The sequence below is a fragment of the Ornithorhynchus anatinus genome, chromosome 3 (assembly GCF_004115215.2).
Source record: "Ornithorhynchus anatinus isolate Pmale09 chromosome 3, mOrnAna1.pri.v4, whole genome shotgun sequence".
In the NCBI taxonomy this organism is placed as follows: Eukaryota; Metazoa; Chordata; class Mammalia; order Monotremata; family Ornithorhynchidae; genus Ornithorhynchus; species Ornithorhynchus anatinus.
Genome location: NC_041730.1, coordinates 63,266,819 through 63,294,167, shown reverse-complemented (window position 1 = coordinate 63,294,167; position 27,349 = coordinate 63,266,819). Strand labels below are relative to the sequence as shown.

At 43.2% G+C, this 27,349-nt stretch overlaps 1 protein-coding gene across 4 annotated transcripts in view; it reads left to right on the top strand.

The window, feature by feature from the left end:
* Positions 1 to 27,349, top strand: part of SMAD2 (SMAD family member 2) — a 75,358-nt gene that overhangs the window by 34,053 nt on the left and 13,956 nt on the right. For 2 of the 4 annotated variants that reach the window (XM_029060401.2, XM_029060402.2), the window contains exons 3-6: positions 14,578 to 14,667; positions 15,838 to 16,031; positions 17,125 to 17,259; positions 26,682 to 26,756. In XM_029060401.2, the coding sequence (XP_028916234.1) occupies positions 14,578 to 14,667; positions 15,838 to 16,031; positions 17,125 to 17,259; positions 26,682 to 26,756 (494 nt within the window). Of the gene's footprint in view, positions 1 to 14,577; positions 14,668 to 14,821; positions 14,920 to 15,837; positions 16,032 to 17,124; positions 17,260 to 26,681; positions 26,757 to 27,349 lie in introns of those variants that run through there. The other 2 variants (XM_007659845.3, XM_029060403.2) reach the window with 2 other exon arrangements.

Genomic DNA, 27,349 nt, shown 5'->3' with positions numbered 1-27,349 from the left:
GAATAATGCCCTTTTCCGTCATTGGTGTATGGGTGATCTGTGGCAAAATTCAGACTTAAAGGTTGTCTTCGACACCATTGTTGTTTCAGTTGCTGGCCTTATTCATTCATTCATATTTATTGAGCGCTTTCTGTGTGCAGAGCACTGTACTAAGCACTTGGAATGTACAGTTCGGCAACAGATAGGGACAATCCCTGCCCAACAACGGGCTCACAGCCTTATAGCTAGAAAATCTGGCAGTTTTATTGCAGGAAAATGTCATGGCATTTTGGCAGACTCAGAAGAAAAGTGGTTTGGTTTTGGAAGTTCTCGAAGACCTACTCCTAGCCAGCCGTCCCATCAGGTACTTTTTAGAATGACCCATGTCTTTCAGGGTGATGTCATATCTCCGGTTAGTTAGCTAATGGAGAGGTGGTCAAGAGCATGTGACCGTACCTCATATGCATTTACCATCCGTCAATACTCCAAATGAGATTTGGAAGGAATTCTAAAGTTGACTTAACCACGGTATCTCTGAGGACTTCTGAGCTGATCAAGACAGGAACGTGTCTACCAACTTTGTTATATTGTATTCTTCCAGGTACTTAATACAGTCCTCTGCACAAGTTAACACTCAATAAATAGCATTGATTGGTTTTGTTCTAAAAGTATGCTAGGGAGGGAAATTCTTCATCTGGTTCCAGTTTTAGATGGCTTCGTATGTAACTGAGGACATTTATTACTCTATAAGAAGGTTCAAACAGATAGCCTATTTTGGATAATGACCCATAACAGGAAGACAGCTGTGTACAGAATCAGGCTCAGGCCAATTATTATTCCTTAATATCCACTGACCAATATGATGCAGCTTGGGCCTAGTTCTTTTTTTTTAATTTAAAATGGCTGAACTGATTATTTTGATATAAATTGCTACTCTCTAATCTTTAATTCTTGTCCATTTCTGACTTTAACTCAGCCTCATTAGCTGACTATAATCAGCGATTTAGATATTTGAATATAATAGAGCACTTAATTTTGGACATTTCAAATACTGGAGATGAAAACTGCACACAGTGTTACTAGGCGAATATGAAAAATTAGCTCTACTTTTTTAATTAAAGGATAAACATTGGCTTGAAGACAGAGGTTTAGAGTTAGTATTTGGTACTGTGTTCTGCACAAAGAAAGTGCTCAATAAATTCGATTGAGTTTGCAGAAAGGAGGCTTTTGACAGGAGTGGGTGCATTCTGAATGTTATTTTATAGGGTAATGATTCAGAGAGCAGAATTTTGTACACTGGCCTCTGGATCATTGCTTTTAAAAATGAAATAAGATCTATATCATTCTAGTAGGTAAGAGAGTGCAAGCACATGACAGGGTGATCATGGAGTTGTTAAACTTCTATACCAGGATGAGGGCACCCACTGAGGGTAAAAGGTAAATTCAGAAATGACTGAGACTTCTCACAACTGGGAATTTGTCTCCCTAGGAAACGTTTGTTCAAAATACCCGAATGCTTCTAAAAACTTCTGGAAATCTAATATGGATGTCTCCTTCGTACTAGAGCAGCAATCTCGGTGTTGATATGGACGCTGTCAGCGATGAGGCAGAGGGAAAGTTTATGGATTTTAAATAACACCATAGCCCTGAGGGTAACCACCATGGCACTTATTCAGTTCTCTGAGTTGTTGGCTGTGTTGGAGAATACTGAACTGGATAGATCGGTGGCATGATCTTCTATGACAAGTCACATATTTTTGTGGATCTGGTTGGATTTTTATGTAATTCTGTTAGTTTAGTTTGAAAAATCTTGAATTTGCCTTTAGAGTTTTAAAGGGGGGAAGACTCCATAAAGCTAAGGCTGATCATTAGAATTAGACGGGGAAAGTTATCATATAGTTTGAGATGCATATGCACATTAGACTATAGTAGCTTATTTACCTGGAATTAAAAACGTATTTGAAGATATTGCCTGCCGAGGAAAAAAAAAATGAAATTCTCTGTTAGGTACTTCTTTAAGTTTTCACCTCCCATGTTATCTGTGCCTCATTCAGTCATATTTATTGAACACTTACTTTGTGCAAAGTACTGTACTAAGTGTTTGGGAGAGTTCAATATAGCAGTAAACAGACCTGTTCTTCAGAAATATGGGTCAGATACAGATGTATCTATAAATGTTACATGATGTTCGGAGTTAATACTTATACACGGTGAGTAGAGGTTAAAGTAGATTGCAACCAGCTGCATGACGTGACTTTGAAAGTCCCAAATTGATCTTCAGTTAGAATTCCAGTTGGCTTATTTAGTTAAAATTAAACTTTATAAATATTTGTAATGTTCATCTAACACTTAAAAATATTGTAAATGCCACAGCAGCCCTAAATGTAACCGTCTGACTGAAAAGACTGTGCACTGAAACAGTAATGCCCCTTGGAAGGATTCTTATGGCAAGTTGGTTATTAAAATTTATGGCCCTATTGTTGAACAATTCCAGTAGCTTTAATCTTAGAAAATATGGAATCCTGAAAATTTGAATGATCTGAGATCAGAGTTTATTTGTACTACAATAGTCTTGCTTCGAAGAAGAGTTCAAAATCTCTCAAAGAAAGGAAAGGAGAGTAGGATCACCTGGGTAGAAATTTTTGGACACAGTTGATGAGCTAGAATTCTGCCAGCTGTAATGGAGCATTGATTGGGAATTTTGGCTGTTTAAGACTCCACCTTTCTCTGTACTTTCTTTCTCATTGTTTTTCTTGAGCTCCCTCCCACAGTGTGCAAGCTGCGGAGTGAAAAACAGCGTTTCTGCCTCCGGCATTCTGAAGTGCTGTGCCTTGATATATGGTGTGTAAAGCTCATGTCAAAACGTAGCAAGAAACCAACAAAACTTGAAAGTATCTACAACTCTACATTCTTCTTGGGGGGTGGAAGGCTGAGCAAATAATTGACTGAAAGAATGAAGGTAACATTTCCAGCGAGGTATTAATGATAAAGGAGGAGGACTAAATTTGTTCTCATGGAGAAGCTGGAAGGAAGAAGAGGGTTGGGATAGGATGAAAGGAGTAAGCGGAGTCTGACTATCAGCATGAACAGAAAAGTGTTGCTAGAGGGGAGGAAAATCTGCCAAGTTTGGAAATAATATATTTTGCTGAAGTCTTGCTATATTATTTTAGTATGAAATACTGCCCAGAGGAAGGAAGAACTACCCCCACTTTCCAAGAAATATGATTGCTTGCGGATCAAAGTTATTAAAAGCTCTGGGATTTCACTTGAATATCTTGCTGTGCTTCTTGAGGTCTGGGTTAACCAAAGATCTGTGGCTGGAATTCCACATTTCCTAATTCATAGATTGCAGCTTGTCGGCTTAAAATCGAGTTCTAGACAGACAGTTCCATAAAAAGGACCAGACACTTCAGTGGACTCATCATGGAGAGATGCCTCAGTGCTGTCCAGTGGGCAACAGGATGTGTGGGTGATCAAAGGGAGTTAAGGCACAGTAGTAGCGAGAGTGGGGCATTTTGTACAAGGCATCTTAATTTTAGCATTTCATAGAAGCAGAGCTGTGGAAAAAATTGCTCCAAGCATAATTGATGGTATAGGAAAAGATGTAACACAGGGTAGGAAAGAGAAAAATGGAAAATGAATGGATTTTCCTCAAATAGTCCATGAACTAGCAAGTAAGCAAATCTTCCCTGGGCTTAATGTGTTTTTAAAAATCGTGGTATTAAAAAGGGGGCAGAATTTGTCGACTCCCCACCCCCAAATTTTACCAATTTTGTACTCTTTCTCAAGAGGGAGGGAGTGGAATGGGCAAAAAAAAAGCTTTAATCCTCCAGAAAATACGTAACCAGGTTAGTGAGGGTTTCCAGTTTAAATTTAGTGTATTGCTGTCCTAGCCTTTTAAAGCATATGGTACATCTAACATTTATCAAGACTGCTAGGGAGACAATTAAAAATTTAAATCGTAAGATTGTCTCCCAACCACTTAGTACAGTGTTCTGCACTTAGTAGGCACTCACTAGATACCACTGATTAAAGATATCTTATTTTGGTCATGAAGGAAGAGTCGATTCAACAGTAGGTTTTTCCATAGTAACTTGTTTCCTGAACCAAATCAAAAATGCTCTCTCTCTGTCTTGGCCTTTCTACCCTGATCATGATTTTCTTATGGAGAAAGGAAAGGAAGTTCAGTTTCTTGGCAAAGCGGCCCCCCCAAAAATCATCACAGCATTGTTTCAGTATGTCCAGTCAGCCCTTTCCAGCTATCTGAGTCAGAAATGAACAAAAGGACGATTGGTGTAACTAGAACACTTGAAGGGCTTAATTCATTTTCTAATTTGTTTAACGGCGTAGTGGATACAATTGTTCCTAGTATCCAGTGTGAAGAGTGATTCCTTCAGCATGTCTAATGACCGAGACTCCCCTTTTTCTTTTCTATAATAGTACTTGAGCACTTACTGTATACTGAGCGCTGGGGTAGATGCCAGCTACTCAAGTTAGATACGGTCCATGTCCCACGTGGGGTTCAGTCATAATCCCGATTTTACAGATGAGGTAAATGAGGCACAGAGAAGTTAAACAACTTGCCCAAGATCACATGGCAGACAGGTGATGGATCCCAGAATTAAAACCCGGGTCCTTTTGACTCCTATGCCCGGGCTTTATCCGTTAGGCCACACAGCTTCTCAGTCCTTTGTCTTACTCTTTTGTTTTTCTGCTTGTGTTCTTACAGATACCCTTGACTTGGGGAAGGATGAGCATGAAAGTTGCCTCGAGTTTGAAAGCATTTACTAAAGCAGTGCACTAAATAGCTTTGTGAAGGTCCAAAAGCGTTGATGCTCTTCTCAAGATGTTTAATTTAGTTCCATGGAGTATCTTTAGAGACTAGTAGAATAGTGTGGGGTTTGTTCATTAAAACCAGGCCATTGAAAAAATTGTGGGGTTTTTGGGCTGGGATGCACCGAGGATTACATAAAAGTGCCATGTTTGAAATGATAACTCAGCCTTCACAACATTGCTAAAATCTGCCCTCTCCTCTCCATCCAAACTGCTACCATGTTAGTCCAAGCATTTATCCTATCTCTCCTTCATCATTTCATCCTCCTCCATCCTGACCTCCCTGCCTCCTGCCTCTCTGCTCTTCAATCCATACTTCAGTCTGCTGCCCAGATCATTTTTCTGCAGAACCGTCAGTGCATCTCTCTCCATGCCACAAGAACCTCTAGTGGTTACACGTCCACATCAAACTCTTTACCTTAGGCTTTAAGGCACTCGATCACTTTACCCCCCCGATTTCCTACTACAACTCAGCCCTCACACTTCGCTCCTCTGATGCCATCCTAACTCACTATGCCTTGATCTCATCTATCTCACCGCCCACCCCTCGCCCATATCCTGCTTCTGGCCTGGAACGCCCTCCCTCTTCATATTCGACAGACATTCACTCTCCCCACCTTCAAAGCCTTATTGGAAGCACATCTACAAGATCCCTTCCCCAACTAAGCCCTTTTTTCCTCTTCTCCCACTCCTTTCTGCATCGCCCTTGCACTTGGATTTTCACCCTTTATTCACCCCTCCCCACAGCACTTATGTAACATCTGTAATTATATTAATGTCTCTCTTCCTCTCTAAACTGTAAACTCGTTGTGGGCAGGGAACGGGCAGTGTACTCTCCCGAGTGCTTAGAACAGTGCTCCGTTCGCAGTAAACCACTTAATAGATGCGACTGAGTGATTATCAGGAACTTCAAGAAGTCAATAGAGTACTCTGCCGAGTAGGAGAGTTATCCTCTGCTTGGATGACGTCCCTGCTGTTGGCGAGACTGCTTCCATGAGCGTGAACCTCTTCGAGTGAGAATCTCTTTCACCCTTGCAGGCTATACCCATGAAAATGTAGAAGTGTACCTCTTCTGTCGTCTTGCCAGCTGGGGTGTTTATTGTCCAGAATTCAGTGGATAAAGGGGAAATGTATTTCCTCCTGAATATTGTCATTATGGGCAGGAAACGCATGTACCAACTATTATACTCTCCCAAGCGCTTAGTGTACGGTGTTCAAATGGGATTGCTTGATCAGATAGACTTTTGGCAATTGAATGCAAATTGAGATGGCTGGACAGACAGCAAGTGACCTCGTGAAGATTCTGCTGACCCAAGCCGGACCCAGCCATGTATTCCTCTTCCTTGTGTACCTTCTCCCTCCTAAAGCCATTATACCCATCCCTGGTCTTCAGGAGTGGCCCCTCTGGTCTCCACAGTGCAGAAAAGGCATTGAATTGAAGTGAATAATCTAAATTTCCTAAATTTCTAAATTGCCAGTCATTCTGAATCAGTGGGGGGCTACCTCAGTTTTCCAAAGGGTAAGAGGGCCCATGCCAAATAAGCCTCCCAGGCTTGCTGTGACAATCTCAGAGCTTGGAGGCTGCTCTGGTCGAGAGGCCTAGGGAACTTGTCCCCAGCTAGGCATTACTTGCCTTTCCTTCCTAGTTTCTGGAGCTGAGCAGTCCCCTCTTTTCCCCCTCCTCCTCTCGTGAGAACTTCATTCTCTCCTCAGGGATAAAGGTAAGTGAAACTAAGTTGGCCAAATATCTTCAAGGGACCTAAGCTTTAGCTCACTAACTCCAGTGGGTAAGGACCGTCAGATTACCACGTAGTAGAAACTGGACACTTACGTGCTAGTATTTTAAGGAGTGGCATACTTTGCCAAACCACTCGTCCCAGACTGGTCTTAATCCAGTCTATCAACCACATTTATTGAGGCCTTAGTTGTACGTAACACTGTACTAAGCACTTGGGAGAGTACATATAACAGTTGATAGGCACGTTCCCTTCCCCCAGGGAGCCTGCGGTCTAGAGTGTTAAGAAAAACGTTCTCCTAGAGAAAAATGAATTTGTTCCTTATACTGCTGTCCCAGGTTCAGTGACTGTATTGACAAGGCATTGTTTATAACAGTTGAGCCAATCCCAACACTACTGATACTTGAAAATGTGCTTGTATTGTGAAGTATGTTTTCCCATAGGTGAATAGGATGCAGCCCACCTGGCAGCCTTCACGGTATCACAGATATTTCCCCCGAGAGTGCTTCAGCTCTAAATTATACAGAAACCACTTTTTAGACTGGATGTAGCCTTAAAGTGGTCCAATCTCAGATTTTCACCTAGATTTGGTATTCCTATTTAGCTTAATTTCTAGGAGAAAGTTAGAACTCATGTCCCTTCCTTGTTCTATGCTCTTTCCTATCAGTCCTGAGGTTTTCAATTAATCTGCTCTGGGAAAATGGTGTCATCGGGCAACCACTCAGGTCTGCTTAGTGCAGGCCCGGAACATTTTTCATTCAGAAAAACATCAAAAATCGGAGACTGTGAGTTGATCTCCTTTCCCCAGCTGCCTTGAAAGATGAGGGAGGGAATTTGCCCAATGCTTGCTTCTTTTGTCTTTAGTTGTGTCGTGGAACGAAGCAGATAAGGTGACAAATACTGTCACAATTTTACATTGGGGAAAAAAACCCGAGCCAGTGGCAAATTATTTGAACGTGTGCACTTAAGCCAATATGTAGTAAATTAGTTCTAGAAACCCTTGATAGTTCCTTGGCAAGAGGTATCTAAGCTTGATTCTAGTTCAAAAATGGCTGTAATTTAATTCTCCAGGCCATGAAGGAGAAGGGAATCAGAAGTGGCGGGGCCTTGTGGAAAGATCAAGGTCCTGGGAGTCTGAGGAACTTGGTTCCTAATCCTGGCTCTGCCACTTGTCTGCCGTGAGGCCTTGGGCAAGTCGCTTCACTTCTCTGTGCCTGTTACCTCATCTGGAAAATGGGGGTTGAAACTGTGAGCCCCATGTCGGGGACAATGATTGGGTCCTAACTGATAGATCTTGTATCTACCCCAGTGCTTAGTACGGTGCCCGGCACAATAGTAAGTGTAACAAATACCACAGAAGAGTGAGGAAAAGGATAGGAAGGATTTAATAGTTAAGAGGTGGTTAATTGCTGGATTGAAGGCTGCTTCACCTTAATGAAGTGAAATGCCTTGTAGTGGGTGGCAACTTATCACAGGAGATTTTACAGGCAGGTATCAAGTTCAGGAAGGGTCGTTTTGGGTGAAATCACTGTTTGCGGATAATACGTCCATGAAGAGTCCCCAGAAAAGCTCAGGATCCTGAAACAGGTTGCTGGCTATCACCATTCTCCATAGCAACTTTTAGTGCCACTGTTGAAGGCAGAGTAATAGGCTAGATGGATGATGAATAAGTGTAAGTCATTATGGGTATGCTTTCATTTTTATGCTGGGAGAAGAGTTGTGATTAGGTGGAGGTGGACTGATGGTACAGAGCCGGCACAGTTCTGGACTTTTGTAGACCGTCCTGGGCAATTTAATTGAAATATTTTACTGACAGTGTGATTGTTCCAGTTAAATAGAGGCGATTCCTAGCTCATGCTCACTTTCATGCTTGGACTTCCATGTCCGGGCTAAAGCAGGTAAAGGAGATGCTCAACTAGGATCCCCTAGCATTCTGGAAATTGTAATTCAGCTCTTCCCAAATACGGAAGAGTTAGCGCCTTTTTTTCCTCCCCCATCTGGTGCTCAGAAGGAAGGGGAAGGTAGTGTCCGTTGGAGTAGTGTCTGATGTTCCGGTCTTCATCAAAATTACGTCTAGCCCAGATAGGAGCAAAGGGAAAATCGATACTCTAAGTGCAGAGCCTGGAAAAGAGTCCTCGTGACAATCTGGAGGAAAGGGGAGGGGACGAAGGCTCACTCTGGGGTCTTGCTGGGGGTGTCCTGTGCTGCTTCTGGATCTGTGATGCCGTCCCCGTAGTACCACCCGCACCCATACTGGTAGAGATGTGGGGGAGAAGAGGAGGAGGAGATCGCAGACGTAGGCAGACCCAGCACGACCGGTTGGGTCTAGCAGCAGACTGAACGTGAGAAGTGACAATCAGGCTGAGGCCCGAGGCTGGTCTGCCATCTTTGGGCAAGGCAGAAGAACGGGTTGAGGCTTCGGAAACCTTTTCTGTGAACTCCCTGACTCTATCTAATGATTTTTTTCCTAATCCGTATAATCCTGAGTTTGTGTGGCTCGGGAATTAGAGTAAAGCCTTGTTCTGCCTGTGGCTCAGGCTTGTCCGTTCCTTGTCCCTCTGTTCTCTTGGTTGAAAGTCTCCCTCATTCAGTCTCCCTCTTCTCTGTAGCTCCCATGTACTTCCTCTAGTGTTTGTGCATTTTTCTCCTCCCACTGTCAGCAGCCCAGCAAACACAACCAGAAACCACTTTAGATAAATCTGCATAAGATAGTCAGGGGCAAGATAAATGAGGTGGCCCTTGAAGCAAAACTGCCCATTTGGGAGATCGTCTAAACTGTATTTTTAGTCGGAGATTGTTTCTGAAACTTTTATCAGGGATCCCTGATTGAATATTCGTTTACAAGTTGATCTCACAAATTCCTTTACAGTGACTGGTTTTCTCTCAACCGGAACAGATTAGAGCCGTGGCATCGTGCCAAATATTTCGCCATCAGAACTGAAAATTACTCTTGATTAAAAAGGACCTGTCACCATGGCAAGACACATTTCCCACTTACATTATTCCCTGGAATACCTAAATTGATCTTCTTTGGATTGTGATCCACTTTGCATATGTGACGATGAGTAGAAATTATAAAATAAAATGTTATTAGCAGCAGTGGATGTGGAAAATCCTACTACCTCCGATAGTTTATTTCTTGAGTGAACTAGTTGGCTGGCTAGTCTTCAAGACACATTTTTTTTTAATGGCACTAAAGTGCGTACTATGTGCCAAACACTGATCTAAGTGCTGGGGTTGGTACAGATTAATTAGGTCAGGCACAGACCCTGACTCACAGCCTAAGTCGGAGGGAGAGCGGAAGCGCTTAGAACAGTGCTTTGACATAGTGCTTAACAAAGGCCATTATTAAGAGAACAGGCTTAGGAGTCAGAGGTCGTGGGTTCTAATGCCGGCTCCGCCACTTGTCAGCTGTGTGACTATGGGCAAGTCACTTCACTTCTCGGTGCCTCAGTAACCTCATCTGGAAAATGGGCATTAAAAGTGTGAGCCCCACATGGGACAACCTGATTAACCTGTATCTACCCCAGCGCTTAGAACGGTGCTCTGCACATAGTAAGCGCTTAACAAATACCAATATTATTATTATTATCATTATTCAATCCCCATTTTGCAGTTGAGGAAACTGGAGGCACCAGAAAACGAAACGACTTGTCCAACATGACACAGCACGCAGTTGGCCGAGCAACCGGCAGAGTGGGATTAGAACCCAGGTCCTGTGACTTCCTGTCTTTCCACAAGGCCCCCCGCTTCTCAATTCAGTAGGCGAAGAGTGAAAGTTAACCTAACAATGTGCCACGTTGGCCATAGTCTGCTTGACATGAGGATTTGGAATATCTTAGTGTTATATATGGAAACAATGGATGAGATACTTCTACAGAGGAGAATTTCTAAGCACAGCTGATATCCCTTGGCTTCTTTCAACGAGGTGCAGTTTCTATTTCCCTGTACATAGCCTCCCAAAAGCAAGCACTTTTTGATGTAAAGTAAGGCACTTTTTCTGTTCTACGGTGTTATTCACAAAAACCTCAGTTAACTGAACTGCTTCTATTGTGCAGAGGCACAAAATCAGCAGCTGGGAAGAGTAGGGTAGAAATAATTATAGCATTTGTTAAGCACTTCCTATGTGCCGGGTACTGTGATAAGCACTGGGTAGGTACAGGTTAATCAGGTTGGATGCAGTCCCTGTCTCTTGTGGGGCTCACAATCTAGAAGGGGAGAATAGGTATTGAATGCTCATTTGACAGATAAGGAAATTGAGGCACAGAGCAGTTGGTCTGTAAGTCCCCTCTAACCAGAAAGTTCTTTGCGGACAGGGGACAGATCGACCAAATCTGTTATATTGTTCTCTCCCAAGCACGTAGTACAGTGCTCTGTGCATAGTAAGTGCTCAATAAAAACGATTACGTGGCTTGCCCAAGGTGACAGCTACTAAGTGGCAGATCTGGGTTTGGAACTCAGGTCCTCTGACTCCCAGGCCTATGCTTTTCTCACTAGACTATGCTGTTTCTTAAGAAGTAGGGACAAAAGGGAAAAAGAAGGAAGAAAGCCTCAATCAGTGGTATTTATTGAGCACCTGCTGTGTGCGGAGCCGTGTACTAAGTGCTTGGGAGAGTCTACAGCAAGCAGCGTGACCTAATGGATAAGGCATGGGCCTGAAAGAAGGATCTGGGTTCTAATCCCGGCTCTGCCACTTGTAGGCTGTGTGACCTTAGGCAAGTCACTTAACTTCTCTCCTTATTAGTTATCTCATCTGTAAAATGGGGATTAAGACTGAGCCCCAAGTGTCATGGACCCTATCCAACCTGATTATCTTGCATCTTCCCCAGTGCTTACTACAGTGCCTGGCACATAGTAAGGCTTAAGTACTTTAACAAATGCAGTTATTATTATTATTGTTATCGTTAATGGAGTTGGTAGATACGATCCCTACTCTAAAGGACGACAAATCAGTAGAACATTTCCCCGTTTCCTTCAGAATTAGAAACGCCAAGCAAGCCTCTAAAACTCGTCACGTATTTTATTAAATACAAAAAATTTGATACTTTGAGAGCAGCTAAGACCCTGAACGTTTCAGAGGTATTTGGTGGGATGGACAAAGATGAATTTATGTAGCACTGAATGTAGAAAAATTGAATTTGGAGGGACTGTCATCGTCTGATCTGGCCTCTACATAAGGGAAGCAGTGTGACTTAGTGGAAGGAGCACAGGACCGGGAGTCAGGAGAACTGGGTTCAGGTTCTAGCTCTAATTTCATTTACCTGCTGTGGAATCTGAAGTTCTCTGCGTCTGTATCTGTGAAATAGGGATAAGATGCCTGTTCTCTCTTCCTCTTTAGATTGCAAGTGGTGTGCCCTTTTCAGTCTCTCTTGGCAGCCAAATCCTGTATTTTATCATTCTTCTCCCCTAATCAAAATATCCTTATTTAGGTTCAGCTGAAATCTTTTCTACTTTAACTGAAGCCCTTCTGGACACTGAGAAAGTAGACAGTGTTCCCCAAAACCAGTTGTTCATTCAGTGATTGTCATATTTATTAAGCGCTTACTGTGCAGAGCACTGTACTAAGTGCTTGGGCAAGTACAATGCAGCAATAAAGAGTGACAATCCCTGCCCACAATGAGCTCGCGGTCTTGGGGGGGGAGACAGACATCGATACAAATGAACAGACATCAATATAAATAAAATAAATGATATATACGTAAGTACTGCCGGGGTCGGGGGTGGGGGGAGAAGAGCAAAGGAAGCAAGTCAGGGCGACGCAGAAGGTAGTGGAGATGAGGAAAAGCGGGGCTTAGTCTGGGAGGGCCTACTGGAGGAGCTGTGCCTTCAGTAAGGCTTCGAAGGCGGGGAGAGTAATTGGCGGATTTGAGGAGGGAGGGCGTTCCAGGACAGAGGTAGGACGTGCGCCAGGGGTCGGCGGCGAGACAGGTGAGATGGAGACGTAGTGAGAAGGTTAGCACCAAGAGAGTGAAGTGCGCGGGCTTGGTCGTAGAAGGAGAGAAGCAAGGTGAGGTAGGAGGGGGCGAGGATGAAGTGCTTTAAAAACCAATGGTGAGGCGTTTTTGTTTGGTATGGAGGTGGGTAGGAAACCACCGCAGATTTTCGAGGACGGGGTGACGCGTCCTGAACGTTTCTGTAGACAAAATCGGGGCGGCGAAGCGAAGTATAGAGTGGGGAGAGGCAGGAGGTTGGGAGGTGAGCAAGGAGGCTGATGCAGTAATCTAGGCGAGATAGGATGAGTGCTTGTATTAACGTGGTAGCAGTTTGGATGGAGAGGAAAGGGCAGATTTTAGCGAAGTTGTGAAGGTCAAACAGAATTTGGTGACGGATAGAAAATGTAGGGTGAATGAGAGAGGGGAGTCAAGGATAATGCTATTATGGGTTATCACGCCCATATTCGTTTTTCTTCCAAGGCTAAACAATCTTAGTCCTGTAACCCGTGTTCAAGACCTCTTTTCTACCTTTATAATCACTTTGGATCTCTGAACCGTGTTGGTTATCCTCATGATTGTCAAGACACTATATATGCTGTAAAAGCGATCGGCAGAGAATTGTAAGTTTATTGCCTGGCTAAGTGTCCTGTCTGATATATCCCCGTACCATGTTAATTTTTTGAAAAGTAATGACACTAGAATTTGACTTACAGGTCCTTTTCTGCAGTACACGTACTTACCTAGGCCTGAATTTTGAATTTTAATAGTTTTTAATTCATATGTAATTGGCTAATGAATACAAATTGGGGATGTGGGGGTGCGGGGTGTGTGTGTGTGTTTTGCCAACAACTTTGTAAAGGTTGGAACTTTACTGTCTGGAAATGTCTCTGTGTGCCTGCAAAGGGGAGGGAGAAATTTAAGCCTCTCGATGTGTTTGCCAACTAGTCTCTTTCCAATAGTGCTCATATCTGATACAGGTGAAATCTAAAGTCTGCATAATTTTATTGTTAACTGGGGGGCTGTTATCTTTTACTTTGTAAATATTTTGAAAACAAAAATGGGTACATTCGTAACGGACTCACGTCTTGCAGTGCAAAAGTATTATTCTGCCTCGCTTAGCTATTTTGTTCTGTTGCGTATTTTAAAGGGAATATTTTTTAACTGGTTAACTTTTCAACTCGATTAAACTTTTCATCTTTAGAATATTGCTCCCCAGTTGTGCCCTACTGATGTCCAGATTGATGCCCAAATTTTTAACTGAAGAATAGAAAGAATATTTCTGTGGCTAAGTACAAATCCTTAAGAGAAATCTGAAATGTAATTCATGGTTGATTTTTAGATACTCCCATCTGTGGTCACCTCTAGAAGCCAAATGTCCATTTCCATAATTGTGTAACAGAAGTATTTTATATGTGTAACTTGTTTGCCTTATCAGTTTTGTTTGGCTAAATCTAGGTAATATGAAAGAAGTGTTACTTGTTAAAACTATCAAATGGAATGATTTTGAAAATAAATGTTAATTTTTGAAGCAGCTGCTTTTATGCCAATTGGAGTACCCAAACTGTGATGCGTATTAAGAAAAAAATTGATGGTGAATGCTCTACTGTAAAATAGTCTGATGCAATTTAAGTTCAGAAATGTTGCCTGTTAGATTTCCCCAGCTAGAACCTGCTACAAAATAATTCCTGCCTGATCACAAGACCAGTTCTGATGTTTGAAGAGAAATCTGAAAACACTTTTAAACTTTTAAAAATTAGCTTGGGTTTTAAACATTTTTGTCCATAGCTAGATGGAGAAGGTTTTGCCTGTTTTAAGGGATGTGAGTTACGCTGACTTCATTAAACTAGAAAACTTTGGTGTTCCCATTTTTTAAACATGATCATAATTTACCTTGAGTCATATGTTCCATTTTACTGGTTTCCTTCATGTAGAAAATATACTCAAAAGCACCAAACAGCAGTAAGAATGAAAAGAACTGTGTGTTTTCTGTGTGAAGGAAGCTTCCTGTACATTTTTCCATGTTTTGCATCATGGTATTTTGAATAACCATGCTTCCATGTTCACATCAATTTTTTGTTTTTTCAATTTATGCACAGCACTTGCTCTGAAATTTGGGGACTGAGTACACCAAATACGATAGATCAGTGGGATACTTCAGGCCTTTACAGCTACTCTGAACAAACCAGGTGAATATTCTGCCCTCTGTCGCATCATAGAGATCTTGGGGGAGGGGGTGGCTTTGGAGAATCTCTAGTGGGATGCTTGAGTATAACTTGACTAGGATGTTTCCAATATGTGAAGCCTAAGGCGTACAGCATTTGAAATCGACGGCTCGCCAGAGCTAGAAGTAAATTAAATGTTTCAGCTGATGTTTTGACCGATGACGTTCCAGTTCTAAAAATCCGAATGCAGTCAATGCAAGCTTAGAGAATGGGAAAGTCAGTAAATGCAAGCTTTTTTTCTCTAGTTTAAGGAAAGGGTACTTGAAATTCTTTCGTAGGGTTAATCTGTAAAGCATTTTTTAAAGCTGAGCTGATACCCAGCCAGTTTTCTCTAAATTTCTTGCTAATATCTAAGTCTTCCCTTCCTATACTAATAGCACATAAAAATGATTTACAAAATCCCCCACCCAGCAGTTAATGTTAGGCAAACTAGTTTAATTTTTATTTTACTTCGTCTCCTAATTGACTTATTTGAGTATATCGATGTTTGTCTTTTCCCCATCTCATCACAATCATCCAACATCTGCATTTATGCATGAATTCATGCAGTCACTCTTAAAACTAGCAAAACATTTTCAACTGGTAAGAAGCAGTATTAGATTCTAAATACATGAATATTTAAGAAAAGCCTCCCAATATAGTGTTTTTAAAGTTCATTTTCCATTTTTTTTCGGCCCCCTGCATGATGCCCCCTGGGCGCCGATTGGATTACTGTCTAAGTTTCCTCCTGGGCAGTCTTATTTCTTACACATCTTCAAAAGGAAAGCATCCATAACACGTGCAGTCTTTTGCAGACAGAAATACAGGGAAAGGGCTAAAAACGATCTGTTTTGTTAAATGATGACTTAATTTTTTTTTTAATCCAGCAAAAAAAAAGTCCATTGACATTGTCACCCAAATCATTTTATAAGACACATAATACTAACTCTTTTGTGTACTTTTGAACTACAATTTCATTTAAGTATGACACTTTCTCTGCCTTGTCTCTTCTCGCAAAACCTGTCCTGCTCAACTAAATTGCCAACAACGCCATTCCTCTCCCCATACTCTTATTGCATGTATTCAGTCTCCTGGGAGTAAACCTGCTTTTCAATGTGTTTCCCCTCTCCTCTCTTTCCCCTTGCCCCCCAATAGGTCTCTTGATGGTCGTCTGCAGGTCTCTCACCGTAAAGGATTGCCACATGTTATCTACTGCCGTTTATGGCGCTGGCCAGATCTTCACAGTCATCACGAACTTAAGGCAATTGAAAACTGTGAATATGCTTTCAATCTTAAAAAGGATGAAGTATGTGTAAACCCTTACCACTATCAGAGAGTGGAAACTCCAGGTAAGATTGCAAGTTGCCTTTTGACTCCGGTGGAGACTGTAACACTGCAAATGCTTGTCAGATTTGTTTGGATCGAGCAGATCTGGTTCGCTGATAATACCAGTTATATACTTGACATACCCCATGTTAAGGAAAACTTGAGCTTTGATATGTCACTTTGACTCTCGTCGTACATATGCCTGTGAATTTCTCCCAATGTCACGTCATGCTCCGGACACGTGCGTGTTAGGGGTAGTTTTCTAATTCCCCAGAAGCTTTCTATCCAAAGTGCATACAGAAAACACAATTACAGGAGGACTGACTGCACTTAAATTTGAAAACAATAAATGCTTCCTATGAAAAAAGAGGAGTCTTTAGCAAAACAAGAATAAAAAGGTAAATAATTTTCAGTGGCCTTTTGAGTTTTACTACTAGATTGTTCATTCCATCATATTTATTGAACACTTACTCTCTGCAAAGCACTGTACTAAGTAAGCACTTGGGACAGCAAAGCATAACAAGAAACAGACACATTCCCTACTCACAATGAGCGTACAGTCTGGAGATTGTGCTTTAAAATCCAAATTGGTTTTCATCGATGGCATTTCCCCATCGAAGGATAGACTGGCCTCAGTCCTGAGACTCCAGGGCGGAGAAATTATGTGAAGAAATCGATAACTGTGCCTAATGGCTTATGTAGCACCACTCGCTCATTTTCTTGTCCCTCTCGGTCTGGTTCCCGCAGCGGGCATGGAGATCAACAGCCTGTAAAGTGTTTTTTGGTTGGTTGTTTTTATTTGTATTTTATTTTACTTACTTGAAGGTAGTCTTATGTTTGTTGGGAGCTGATTTTACTTAAGTTGAGAAATGTGCCACATAAGGGTAGCCTATAAGCCCTTCTTGCCATCAAGAATTACTCTTGCTAGAGCAATTTAGATTGGCCATTGTTTTATTAGAGCTCCTAATGAACTATAAACTACACGGTTGAGTTTGATAACGTTCAAGCTGCATTGCAAAAATAAGATGACCAGATCTTTCATTTTGAAATGAAACTAGCTTTAAGGTATTCTACTTTTCAGTACCTGCCATTAATTGGAACTTTCTTATTTTGCAGTTTTGCCTCCTGTGCTAGTGCCACGGCATACTGAGATCCTAACTGAGCTCCCCCCTCTGGATGACTATACTCATTCCATTCCTGAAAACACTAATTTTCCAGCAGGAATTGAGCCACAGAGTAATTACATACCAGGTATTTATTGATTTTATGGTTTCTTGATGTCCCTGGGTTTTGGTTTGAAAGGGAGGTCCTCGGATGCCCTCCCCCAAATAGAGTCAGTTGAAATGACCGGTCAGTCAATCGATGGTATTTATTGAGCGCTACAGTGTGCAGAGCACCGTACTAAGCGCTTGGGAGAGTGCAGAGCCAACAGAATCAGCAGGCACGTTCCCTGCCCGTAACGACCTTCCGACCCATATTTTTCTAGAAAAGAGCTCTAAGCAAGTGTTGTCAGAGAAGTAGTGACCTCGACTGGAGAAAACGCTTCTTGGTGTTTGGTTCGGGTCATGCGTAGCTGGTGACCTAGCACTCCCAACTTGTTTCATGTAATTAAAATCGGTGACTAACTCTTCATTCTAGGACGGCGTTGAATGTTTCATGACTTAGATTCCGTTCTCCCTTGCAGTGTCTCCAACCGAAATGCTGTAGTGAAAAGCAGAAAGAGAAGCTTCTTAGTTTGTTTTGGTCTAAGATGAATGATGTACGTGTTTTACAGTTGATAAGCTAATCAGTTCAACTGAAATGGACTTACTCGCTTCTCTTGAATGTTTTTCTCTGAGCAAATAAAATTCATAATTAGGGTAATTCAAAAAGAATTTCCCAGCAGTGATTCTACTGCTGCTGCGTCATTGTCCAGTACACGATAGCAATAGCGCTTATTAAGTGCTTACAATGTACACATGGTTAGACTAAAATCGGGGAACAAACAAGTACAGGGATATTGATTTGAGCACAGTCCTTGGCCTACAGGCATCTTCCAGTGTACGGGGTTGGGGAGACCAGTTCACCAAGGAAGACCAGGAATTACAGTGAGGGAGAATGGGAAAATGCACAAGATAAAACAGTTGTACAGTTAGCAGTGAAAGGAGAGTGATGCTGTGATGCGTCGAGCAAATAGTCCTTCAGTAATGATAATATTGGTATTTAAGTGATTACTGTGTGCCAAGCACTGTACTAAATGCTGGGGCTAATACCGAATAAGCAGATCAGACGTAAGCCCCGTCCCGCATGGGGCTCACTGTCTAAGGTCATTTTCCTTCAGAAACGTTCAGACCGTGTTGTCCCACTCCTCAAGAACCTCCAGCGGTTGCCCATCCACCTGCTCATCAAACAGAGACTCCTCACCATTGGTTTTAAAGCACTCCACCACCACCTTGCCCCCTCCTACCTCACCTCTCTTCTCTCCTTCTACAACCTAGCCCACACACTTCTACTCCTCTGGTGCTAATCTCACCGTACCCCGATCACATCTACCTCGCCGCCGACCTCTCACCCACATCCTATCTCTGGCCTGGAACCCCCTCCCGCCTCATATCAGACAGATAATTCCTCTCCCCCACTTCAAAACCTTATCGGAGGCACATCTCCTCCAAGAAACCTTCCCTGACTAAGCCCTCCTCTCCTCTTTTCCCACTCCCTTCTGTGCCGCTCTTACTTGCTCCTTCATTCATCCTCTCTCCCATCCCCACAGCACATATGTATATATCTGTAATTTATTTAGTTATATCAACGTCTGTCTCCTCCTCTAGACTGTGAGCTCGTTGTGAGCAGGAATGTGTCTGTTACTGTATTATACTCCCCCAAGTGCTTAGTACAGTGCTTGTCACACAGTAAGCGCTCAATAAATACGAGCAGATCAGGAAACTAAGGTTCTGGTACTTGACTTGCCCAAGGTTACCAAGCAGGCAAATGGTGGATCTGGGATTAGAACCCAGATCCTCAGACTCCCAGGCCTGTGTTCTTTCCATTTGACTACCCCTCTCCCGTGTCGGGGGCGGGGGAAACACTATTAAAACCTCTCCCACGTTTGGCTTTTGGGGAAGACAGTTGCTGAGTGGTTCTTGAGCAGCCCCATGCGATCCCTGATGCCCAAATGTCCAGGTAGCACTGGGCTCTCTGGTAGTAGAGGCCTCTCGGTGTTACTTTTCTGCACCTCTTGGAAAATCCTGAAATGAGTGTTGCTGGTGATGATTATGGGCTTGCCCCCAAGTGTTAGGGGTTCCCAGCAGTTTGGAAGAGCTGAGTGAGCTGTAGCTCATCAGTTTCACAAGTTTGACTCTCACTGAAAAATCAAAGAGGTTGCTCGAGGCACTTGTTTATCCTTAAACGGAGATTGCTTGCTTCCCTCTCTCTTTAATTTCCATAACCCTTTTATCCTCCATTCTGGGTTCATTTTCCCATTCTGCTCCTCTATTTTTCATGAAGGATTGTAGATAACGTATATGAGGCCAGTCCATTCTCAGGATAAAATGTCTTAGAAACAACCTGGCTCGGTGAATCAACCGAAGTGCAGGTGTTCACCTTCATGTTAGCTTTTCTTTTTAGGTTGTCATATACATAAAAAGAAACTATTTCTTTGTGTGGCCTGTTCTCTGCTGGTTGGCTGTGGTGTGTGGCTTTTTTTTTTTTTTAAAGTCACAGTCGTTACGCCGTAATATGTGCCAGGCACTATACTAAGCCCTGGGATAGGTACAAGATAATTAAGTTGGACACAGTCCTTATTTCACATAGGCTAAGAGTCTTAATCCCTATTTTATAGATGAGCCCTTAGCATAGGGCTCTGCACATAGTACTCAGTAAATCAGTAAATACCATTGATGCGGTAACTGAGGCACAGAGGAGTTAAATGACTTGCCCAAGGTCACACAACGGACAGATGGCCAAGACAGGACTAGAACCCTGGTCCTCCAACTCCCAGGCCTGTCCGCTGTCTCCAGTAGACCCTGCTATGGCAAATTACTCTTTTCCTTACCCACTGTGGTCTATATTTTTCTTCTGACTTTCTTCTAAGGGCTACACATAAAAAATCTTGTTTCTTTAATATGGCCTGTTCTCTCTGCTGTTTTGGCTGGGTTTTCTTTCATGGTTTTTAAGCTCTTACTATGTGCCAGGCACTGTACTAAGCACTGGGGTAGGTACAAGATAATCAGGTCTCACTGTCTGAGTGGGAGGGAGAACAATCCACATTTTGCAGATGGGGGATCTGAGGTTCAGAGAAGCGAAGCAGTTTGCCCAAGTCACACAGCAGACAGTTGGCAGAGACGGAATTAGAACCCGGGCCCTCTGTCTCGCAGGCCTGGGCTCTTTCTACTAATAATGCTATTGGTTAAGCACTTACTATGTGCCAAGCACTGTTCTAAGCGCTGGGGTAGATACAAGGAAATCAGTTGTCCTACGTGGGGCTCACAAGTCTTAACCCCCATTTTAGAGATGAGGTAAATGAGGCACAGAGAAGTTAAGTGACTTGCCCAGAGTCACAGAGATTAGAACCCATGACCTCTGGCCTCCAGGTCTTCTCTTTCCACTAAGCCACTTTGCTTCTCTCTGCTTCTCTCTGGAAGATGCTTGAGAAGAGGAGGGGTTTAGGCCACATCTCCACATTCTGGCTGACTTTCTGTGCTCTGTTTGGCCTCCTCCTTGATAGTAGAAGGCAAGTTTGGAAGTTTATTACAGTTTCCTTGCCACTTATCTAGGAGGATGACCTAGTGGATAGAGCACGGGCCTGGGAGTCCGAAGGACCTGGGTTATAATCCTGGCTTTACCGCTTGTCTGCGGTGTGACCTTGGGCGAGTCACTTTACTTCTGGGTCTTAATTACTGGGGATTAAGACCGTGAGCCCCATCTGGGACAGGGACTGTGTCCAACCCGATTAGCTTGTACCTACTCCGAAGCTTAGAGCAGTGCTTTCCGTAAAGTTAAATACCATCATTTCTTCTTTATCCAGGGGAGGGCCCATCCGCATTTCTCATCTGTGCGGGGAGAATGCCGGGACACTGAGCTAGGTGCAAGAGCCGCCCTGGACTAGAAGTGGGGCCGGGTCACTCCCAGATGGACCGGAACAGTGACAAAATATTAAATTATAAAGCTCCGTGCAGATGAGCTGCAGTTGCCTCGCCCGTAGCGTATACTCCTTGATGGGACGGAGTGTTAGGGAAGCGATGGCTGAATCTCCGTTCTGAGTCTTTGGGACTGAGACTCCACCCTTGGGGGTCGATTATAACGAGAGCCCCCTCACACTCGTATTCTTCCTCATTAACGTTCCAGCTGAGCCGTCGGGCACAGCAGGCAAGTCTGCGGGGAAGGGACGCCGCCCTTGGCAAAGGGTTTATATGCACCGGACCCACCTAGGGCCGATAGGTGACCCGGCCAGTGGGTCTTGTAAAGTATGTCAACAAAAGAAGGGGTCTAATGCGGGTGCCCTCTGGCTGCCCCCGTCCAGGCTTTAGTACATCATTTGACACTTGGTAAAGGCTTAAGAGCCGTAACCACAACCGGAGCTTGCCGTTCCTTCTGTTTCTCTCCCCACCGCCCGTCGTCTCCTTCGCTTGGTCTTGTTTTAACTAGTTAGGAAGAACCGGCAGCCCTGCACAGCTGTTCCCTTAGGTGTTGGGAAGCTATTTGGACAGAGGATAATCCTAAAGTGGTGAAGAAGCTCAAAATTGCTCCTTTAGCCCCTGTTTGATTGTGCCTCATTGTTTTTACTGTTGTCTTTGTTTTCTTTAACTCTCTATCGTTTCAATCTTTCTTTGGGTATGTATCCCATTGCCAACCACTTCCATCCTGTGAGCCCCCAAGTTTGAATTTTCATCCTCGTACTTCCTTTCAGTGCCCTCCACAAAACAGGCCGAGAAGCAGCATGGCCTAGTGGAAAGAGCACGGGCCTGGGCGTCAGAAGGACCTGGGTTCTGGTCTCGGCTCTGCCATTTGTCTGCCGCGTCCTTGGGCCAGTCATTTCACTTCTGGGTGCCTCCGTTCCCTCATCTGTAAAATGAGAATTAAGACTGTGAGCCTCCTGTTCAACTTATCTTGTATCTATCCCAGCACTTAGTACAGTGCCTGGCACATAGTGAACACTTAAAAAACCCCGTTTAAAAAAAATAACAGAAAGGAAGGTTGCTCCAAAGCTTTGACTCTTCCACTCACCAATCTAGAACCAGATTGCCAAACTTCAACCCTTGCCAGAATGCTGATTTATTGTAATCAAGACAAGAGCTAGTGTATTGTTATTAGCAATACGCTAGTCCCTTGCTTTACATTGGGTGTTTGTTTTGTTTTTAACTGCAATTCACACTTGAATGGGTTTTTCTATTTGTCTGGAACTAAATCCTCCTCTGACTCGGTGTAATTTAGGCTATATTTTAAAGTGACACATTGGTACCGCCCATCAGTTGATGTCTGCAAAGTGGAGAGATTTTTTTTCTCTTCCCCAAACACTCAGAGATCCTACAGTATCTGCCCCTCCTCCTGCGGGAATGTCTCCCAAGAAGGTGAGCCCGTTGACAGCGGGGGCGGTTAGAGTTTGTAGGATCAACACGTAAATTGGTCATCTGCGTATCGTCATGCATCATATCTTTTCCAAGTGGTCTCCGTTTCCTTAACTGGTGCAAGGAGCTTTCCGCTCACAACAGAAGGCAGCCGTATATAGCATACGTAGGGAAGGTCAGAGCCAAGAGACTCAACTCCCTGGTACCTGCCCTCATTGCCAAGCCAGGGAGGACTCAATCTGTCAGAGGAACAAAGCGAGCCCAAAACCTATTTTAGGAAATACTGCATGCGTTACTTCTTTTTTTCTTTGGGTTTTCTTTCCGCCCTCCTTGCCCGGCAATCGTAAAGAAATTCATACTGTAGATTCTTGCGTCGTTTACATTCGGGGGGAACACTTAATTAACTGGGCAGCGGGGATTGGGGAGGAAAGGGAGAAGGTGTAAAAGTGGAACGAAGTGTGAGCGCTCTGGGGGACTTGATTATGTTTTGAGTGGGATGAACAAAGAACTTTGATTCATTAGCTTAGCTGACAAACGTCTCCTCTTCCTGTCACGTACTGTCGAGTTGGTGTACTGTTTTTCCATCTTATCAGATTGTTACCATCCTCAGAGCAGGGTACATTTAAGTGTGTCTGGTAGCACGGTTTCAAGGAAGCCGTCACCACGGTTTCATCCTTATGATTAAGTTTTTCGAGCACGTGGCTAAAGGGAGTAGCTTAGGCTTTTATTTATAATTAGAGCAGACGATGTATGTCAGTATAATTTTAATGTTATTACGATTTTCAGAATGGGTTAAGATACATCAAATATGGTTCACTTTTGTAGCCTTCAGTTTAGAAAATACGCTCACCGAGTTTTATGTATTAAACGCGCTCAGCATTGTGTCTCGGTTACATTTATTTAAGTATACATGAATTGTTTATTCTGATACCACTATTTGGAGATATTTCAAGTCTGTCTGCCCCATTAGAGGGGAGCCTTTTGGCAGGAGACGTGTCTCGTCCTCTTCTCGTACTTTCCCGTTTGCTTAGTTCAGGGCACTGCATTCAGTATTCAGTAGTCAATTAATCATATTTATCGAGTGCTTGCTGTGTGTAGAGCAATGTGGTGAGCGCTTTGAAGAGTACAGCAGTACAACAGACACGTTCCCCGTCCACAATGCCATTAGTTCTGTTTGTAGAAGTGGTTGATAAAAATCTAATTAGTAATTACAAAATTACTAATTTTATAGCACCGGAATCTTAGAACTTGCTACTCTAGACAGAATTTGGAATGTCCAATGGTTCTTTGGACTCTAGTCGAAGGAGGCCGGTTGTAGGCCGATCGTTGCTCCAGGGGAAACAGCAGTGCCCTGGGAATCGGGGAAGCTTGGCTTCTAGTGCCAGAACTGTCGGGGCCGCGTCGTCAGGCGTAAAGGCTTCTGACCAAAGAAGCGCCCCGGACATTCTGTGAGGTGGCCCTGCCCCGAGTAACTCCTGGAAGAAAAGGCCAACCAAATTGGGTGACCAATGGTTATGCCATTTACCAAAGCAACTGTCCTCTGGGTTATGGCACTGTGCCAAAGTCAGTTTGGGCTGTAAAGGGGTCCTGCACGTGAAACCCTTCTCAGTGCACTTCCCAATGCGTCTCTCTGCCCACCTAACTTGCTCACTGCACTTGGAGCCCCAAAGGAACCTGATGGGCAGGAGCAAGAGAGCGCGAGTGGTATTCTGTGAAAGCCACTCTCACTGTAATGGATTCCTTCACGCAGGTTCTCGTCCCCAAGTCATTCATTCAATAGTATTTATTGAGCGTTTACTATGTACAGAGCACTGTACTAAGCGCTTGGAATGTGCAAATCGGTACAGATGCAGTCCCTGCCCTTTGACGGGCTTACAGTCTAATCGGGGGAGACGGACAGACAAGAACAATAGCAATTAATAGAATCAAGGGGATGAACATCTCATTAAATCTGTCAGCCCCAGTGGGAGAATCCACTGTCTGTTTGGTAAGATGAGCTTCAGTGTAGCCTCAAAGTCATTTCAAATGAGAGTTTGTTTATTTTTATTTATTTGTATTCATGCCTGCCTCCCCACTAGACTCATTGTGGGCAGGGAATGTGTCTGTCTACTGTTGTATTGTATGCTCCCAAGCGCTTAGTACAGTGCTCTGCATGTAGTAAGCGCTCAATAAATGCGATTGAATGAATACAGTTGAATGAGATGCTGAAAGTTTAGGGTTTTCCTCTAGCTTTTGAGGGTTTCCTTCACTAAAATCGTATTGAGGCCAGAATATTTATTTCTTTCGGCAGTGAAAATTTATACCTACCAGTTTAGAGCTAACACGCTCTTTTATCCGTAAGGGCTAACTTCATTAAGATGCCCATTTGATTTTCTGTAAGAAGGGTATGGAGGATTAGGGAATAGAGTAGAAAAGCCAGACTTGTATTAGTCACATTCAGCGCTTACTATACTAAGTGCTTGGGGGTGTGCATGATAAGAGTTGGTAGCCACATTCTCTGCCCACAAGAAGATTAATCTAGAGGGTTAGACTGACATTAATATGAATTCATCCATTCATTCAATAGTATTTATTGAGTGCTTACTATGTGCAGAGCACTGTACTAAGCGCTTGGAATGTACAAGTTTGGCAACAATTACCGAATTACCGAATAAATAAATTACCAACATGTACCCAAGTGCTGTGGAGCAGAGGGAGGGGTGAATAAAGGGTGCAAATCCAGGTCCAAGGGCCACAAAGAATGGAGAAGGGGAAGGGGAAAACGAGAGTTCATTCGGGAAAGGCCTCTTGGAGGTGTGTTTATAATAAAACTTTAAAGGGGCGGAGGATGATCATCCGTCGGATATGAAGGGGGAAGGAGTTCCAGGCCAGAGGCAGGATGTGGGCTAAAGGTTGGCGGTGAGAAACAAGATTGAGGTACGTTGAGTAGGTTGGCATTAGAGGAGCAGAGTGTGCGTGGGCTGGGTTATAGTAAGAAATCATCAGAGAGGTAAGATAAGAGGGAACAAGGTGATTGAGGAATTTAAAGCCAATGGTAAGAAGTTTGTTTGATGTGGAGGTGGATGGGCAACTACTGGAGGTTCTTGAGGTTCACAGATTGAATGGTTTTATAGAAAAATGATCCGGGCAGCGGACTGAAGTAGGAACTGGGGTGGGGAGAGACAGGGAGGTCAGCAAGGAGGCTGATGCGGTAACTAAGGTGGGGTGTGTGTGTGTATATATATATATATATATATACACCATAATATATATTTATTAACATTAAATTATAATATAGTATAATTTATATATTCATATTAATGTTTGTCTCCCCCTGTAGACTGTAACCTCATTATGGGCAGGGAAAATGAATGCTAATTCTGTTGTACTCTCCCAAGTGCTTAGTAGAGTGCTCTGCCCATAGTAAGCGCTCCAAAAATACGACTGATTGATAGGATGAGTGCATGGATTATCATGGAAATCCGAAGGAGAGGAAAGGGCAGATTTTAGCGACGGCGTGAAGCTAGACCCAGCAGGATCTGGTGACCGATTGATTGTGTGTGTTGAGTGAGAGGGATGTTGGATAATACCAAAGTTATGGGCTACTGAGATGGAGGATGGGAGTTAAATGTTTGAAACAGCTGAGGGCAACGGGATGGGAGACAAAAAGGATTGAGAAATAATGTTGTCGGATTGAAGATCAGGCAGAGTTAAAGCAGGCAAGGATGGATTTGAGATGGACATGGAGGGCTTGATATCTGGATTTCTGCCAACAGCACCCTGCGACTTGTGCCTGGGAGCGTACCCTACCTTTACTGACAACCGGTATTTTTACAGATTATTTTCCTTTTCTGCTTAGGGCTAGGAGGTGGCGTAAAAAATGCTTTAGAATGTCCGTGACAACGCTTTTCGCATCCAAAGGATCACTTAGCTGAGGGGTTTGCAGGAAAAGCAGTAAAGGGTAATTTGAATAATGTGTGCATTAGAGGCAGTGACGGGGTTTGAACTGGAAGTCCTGAAGTTCCCCAGTCTCATCTGCTGTATAAATGTGAGGTCACAGAAGTCGTACAGGGTAAACTAATTTACAAAGATGCAGTGAATATTGAACTCGAGTTCCGAGGGTAAGGATACTGTATTTTTCTGTCTCGATAGAAACACCACCACCTGGATATATCAGTGAAGATGGAGAGACAAGTGATCAACAGTTGAACCAGAGCATGGACACAGGTATATTCTTTTTGAATATTGTATTTCTCTAAATTCAGAGTTGGGAATGTGAATTTTGGGGCGATTGCGAGTATCAGAGGTATTTCATTCTCCCTAGGTTCTCACTGAAAAATCCCAAAGCCTGTATGTATTTACTATATGGTATTTTTCAATTTTGGCAATTTTTCCAGGTGTCTAAATTAATGTAGCACAATGTTTTAAAGTAGCTTTTTCTCCGGTGAAAAGTAGATAAGTTGGTTTATGACTGAGAGTTGGTGAGTCATCTGATTCTTTGTCTTCAAGCAGAATGAATTCCATTACTTCTCAGACTATCTTTTAAATAGACTATCTCTTAAAGAACTCTGCTTCGAGCACCTTAGCGTTATGACGAGGAGAGACTCAGCTTTTCACAACAAAATATTCCCTGGCTGTAAAGAGCCCAGATAGAGAGTCCCATCAATGGTATTTATTGAGCACTCACTAGGTGCAGAGCATTGTACTGAGCACTTGGAAGAGTACAAGACAACAGAGGGGTAGACACGTTCCCTGCCCGCAGGGGGATTACAGTCCAGAGGAATAGAATCTAGAAGCAGGGTGACCTAGTGGAAAAAGCA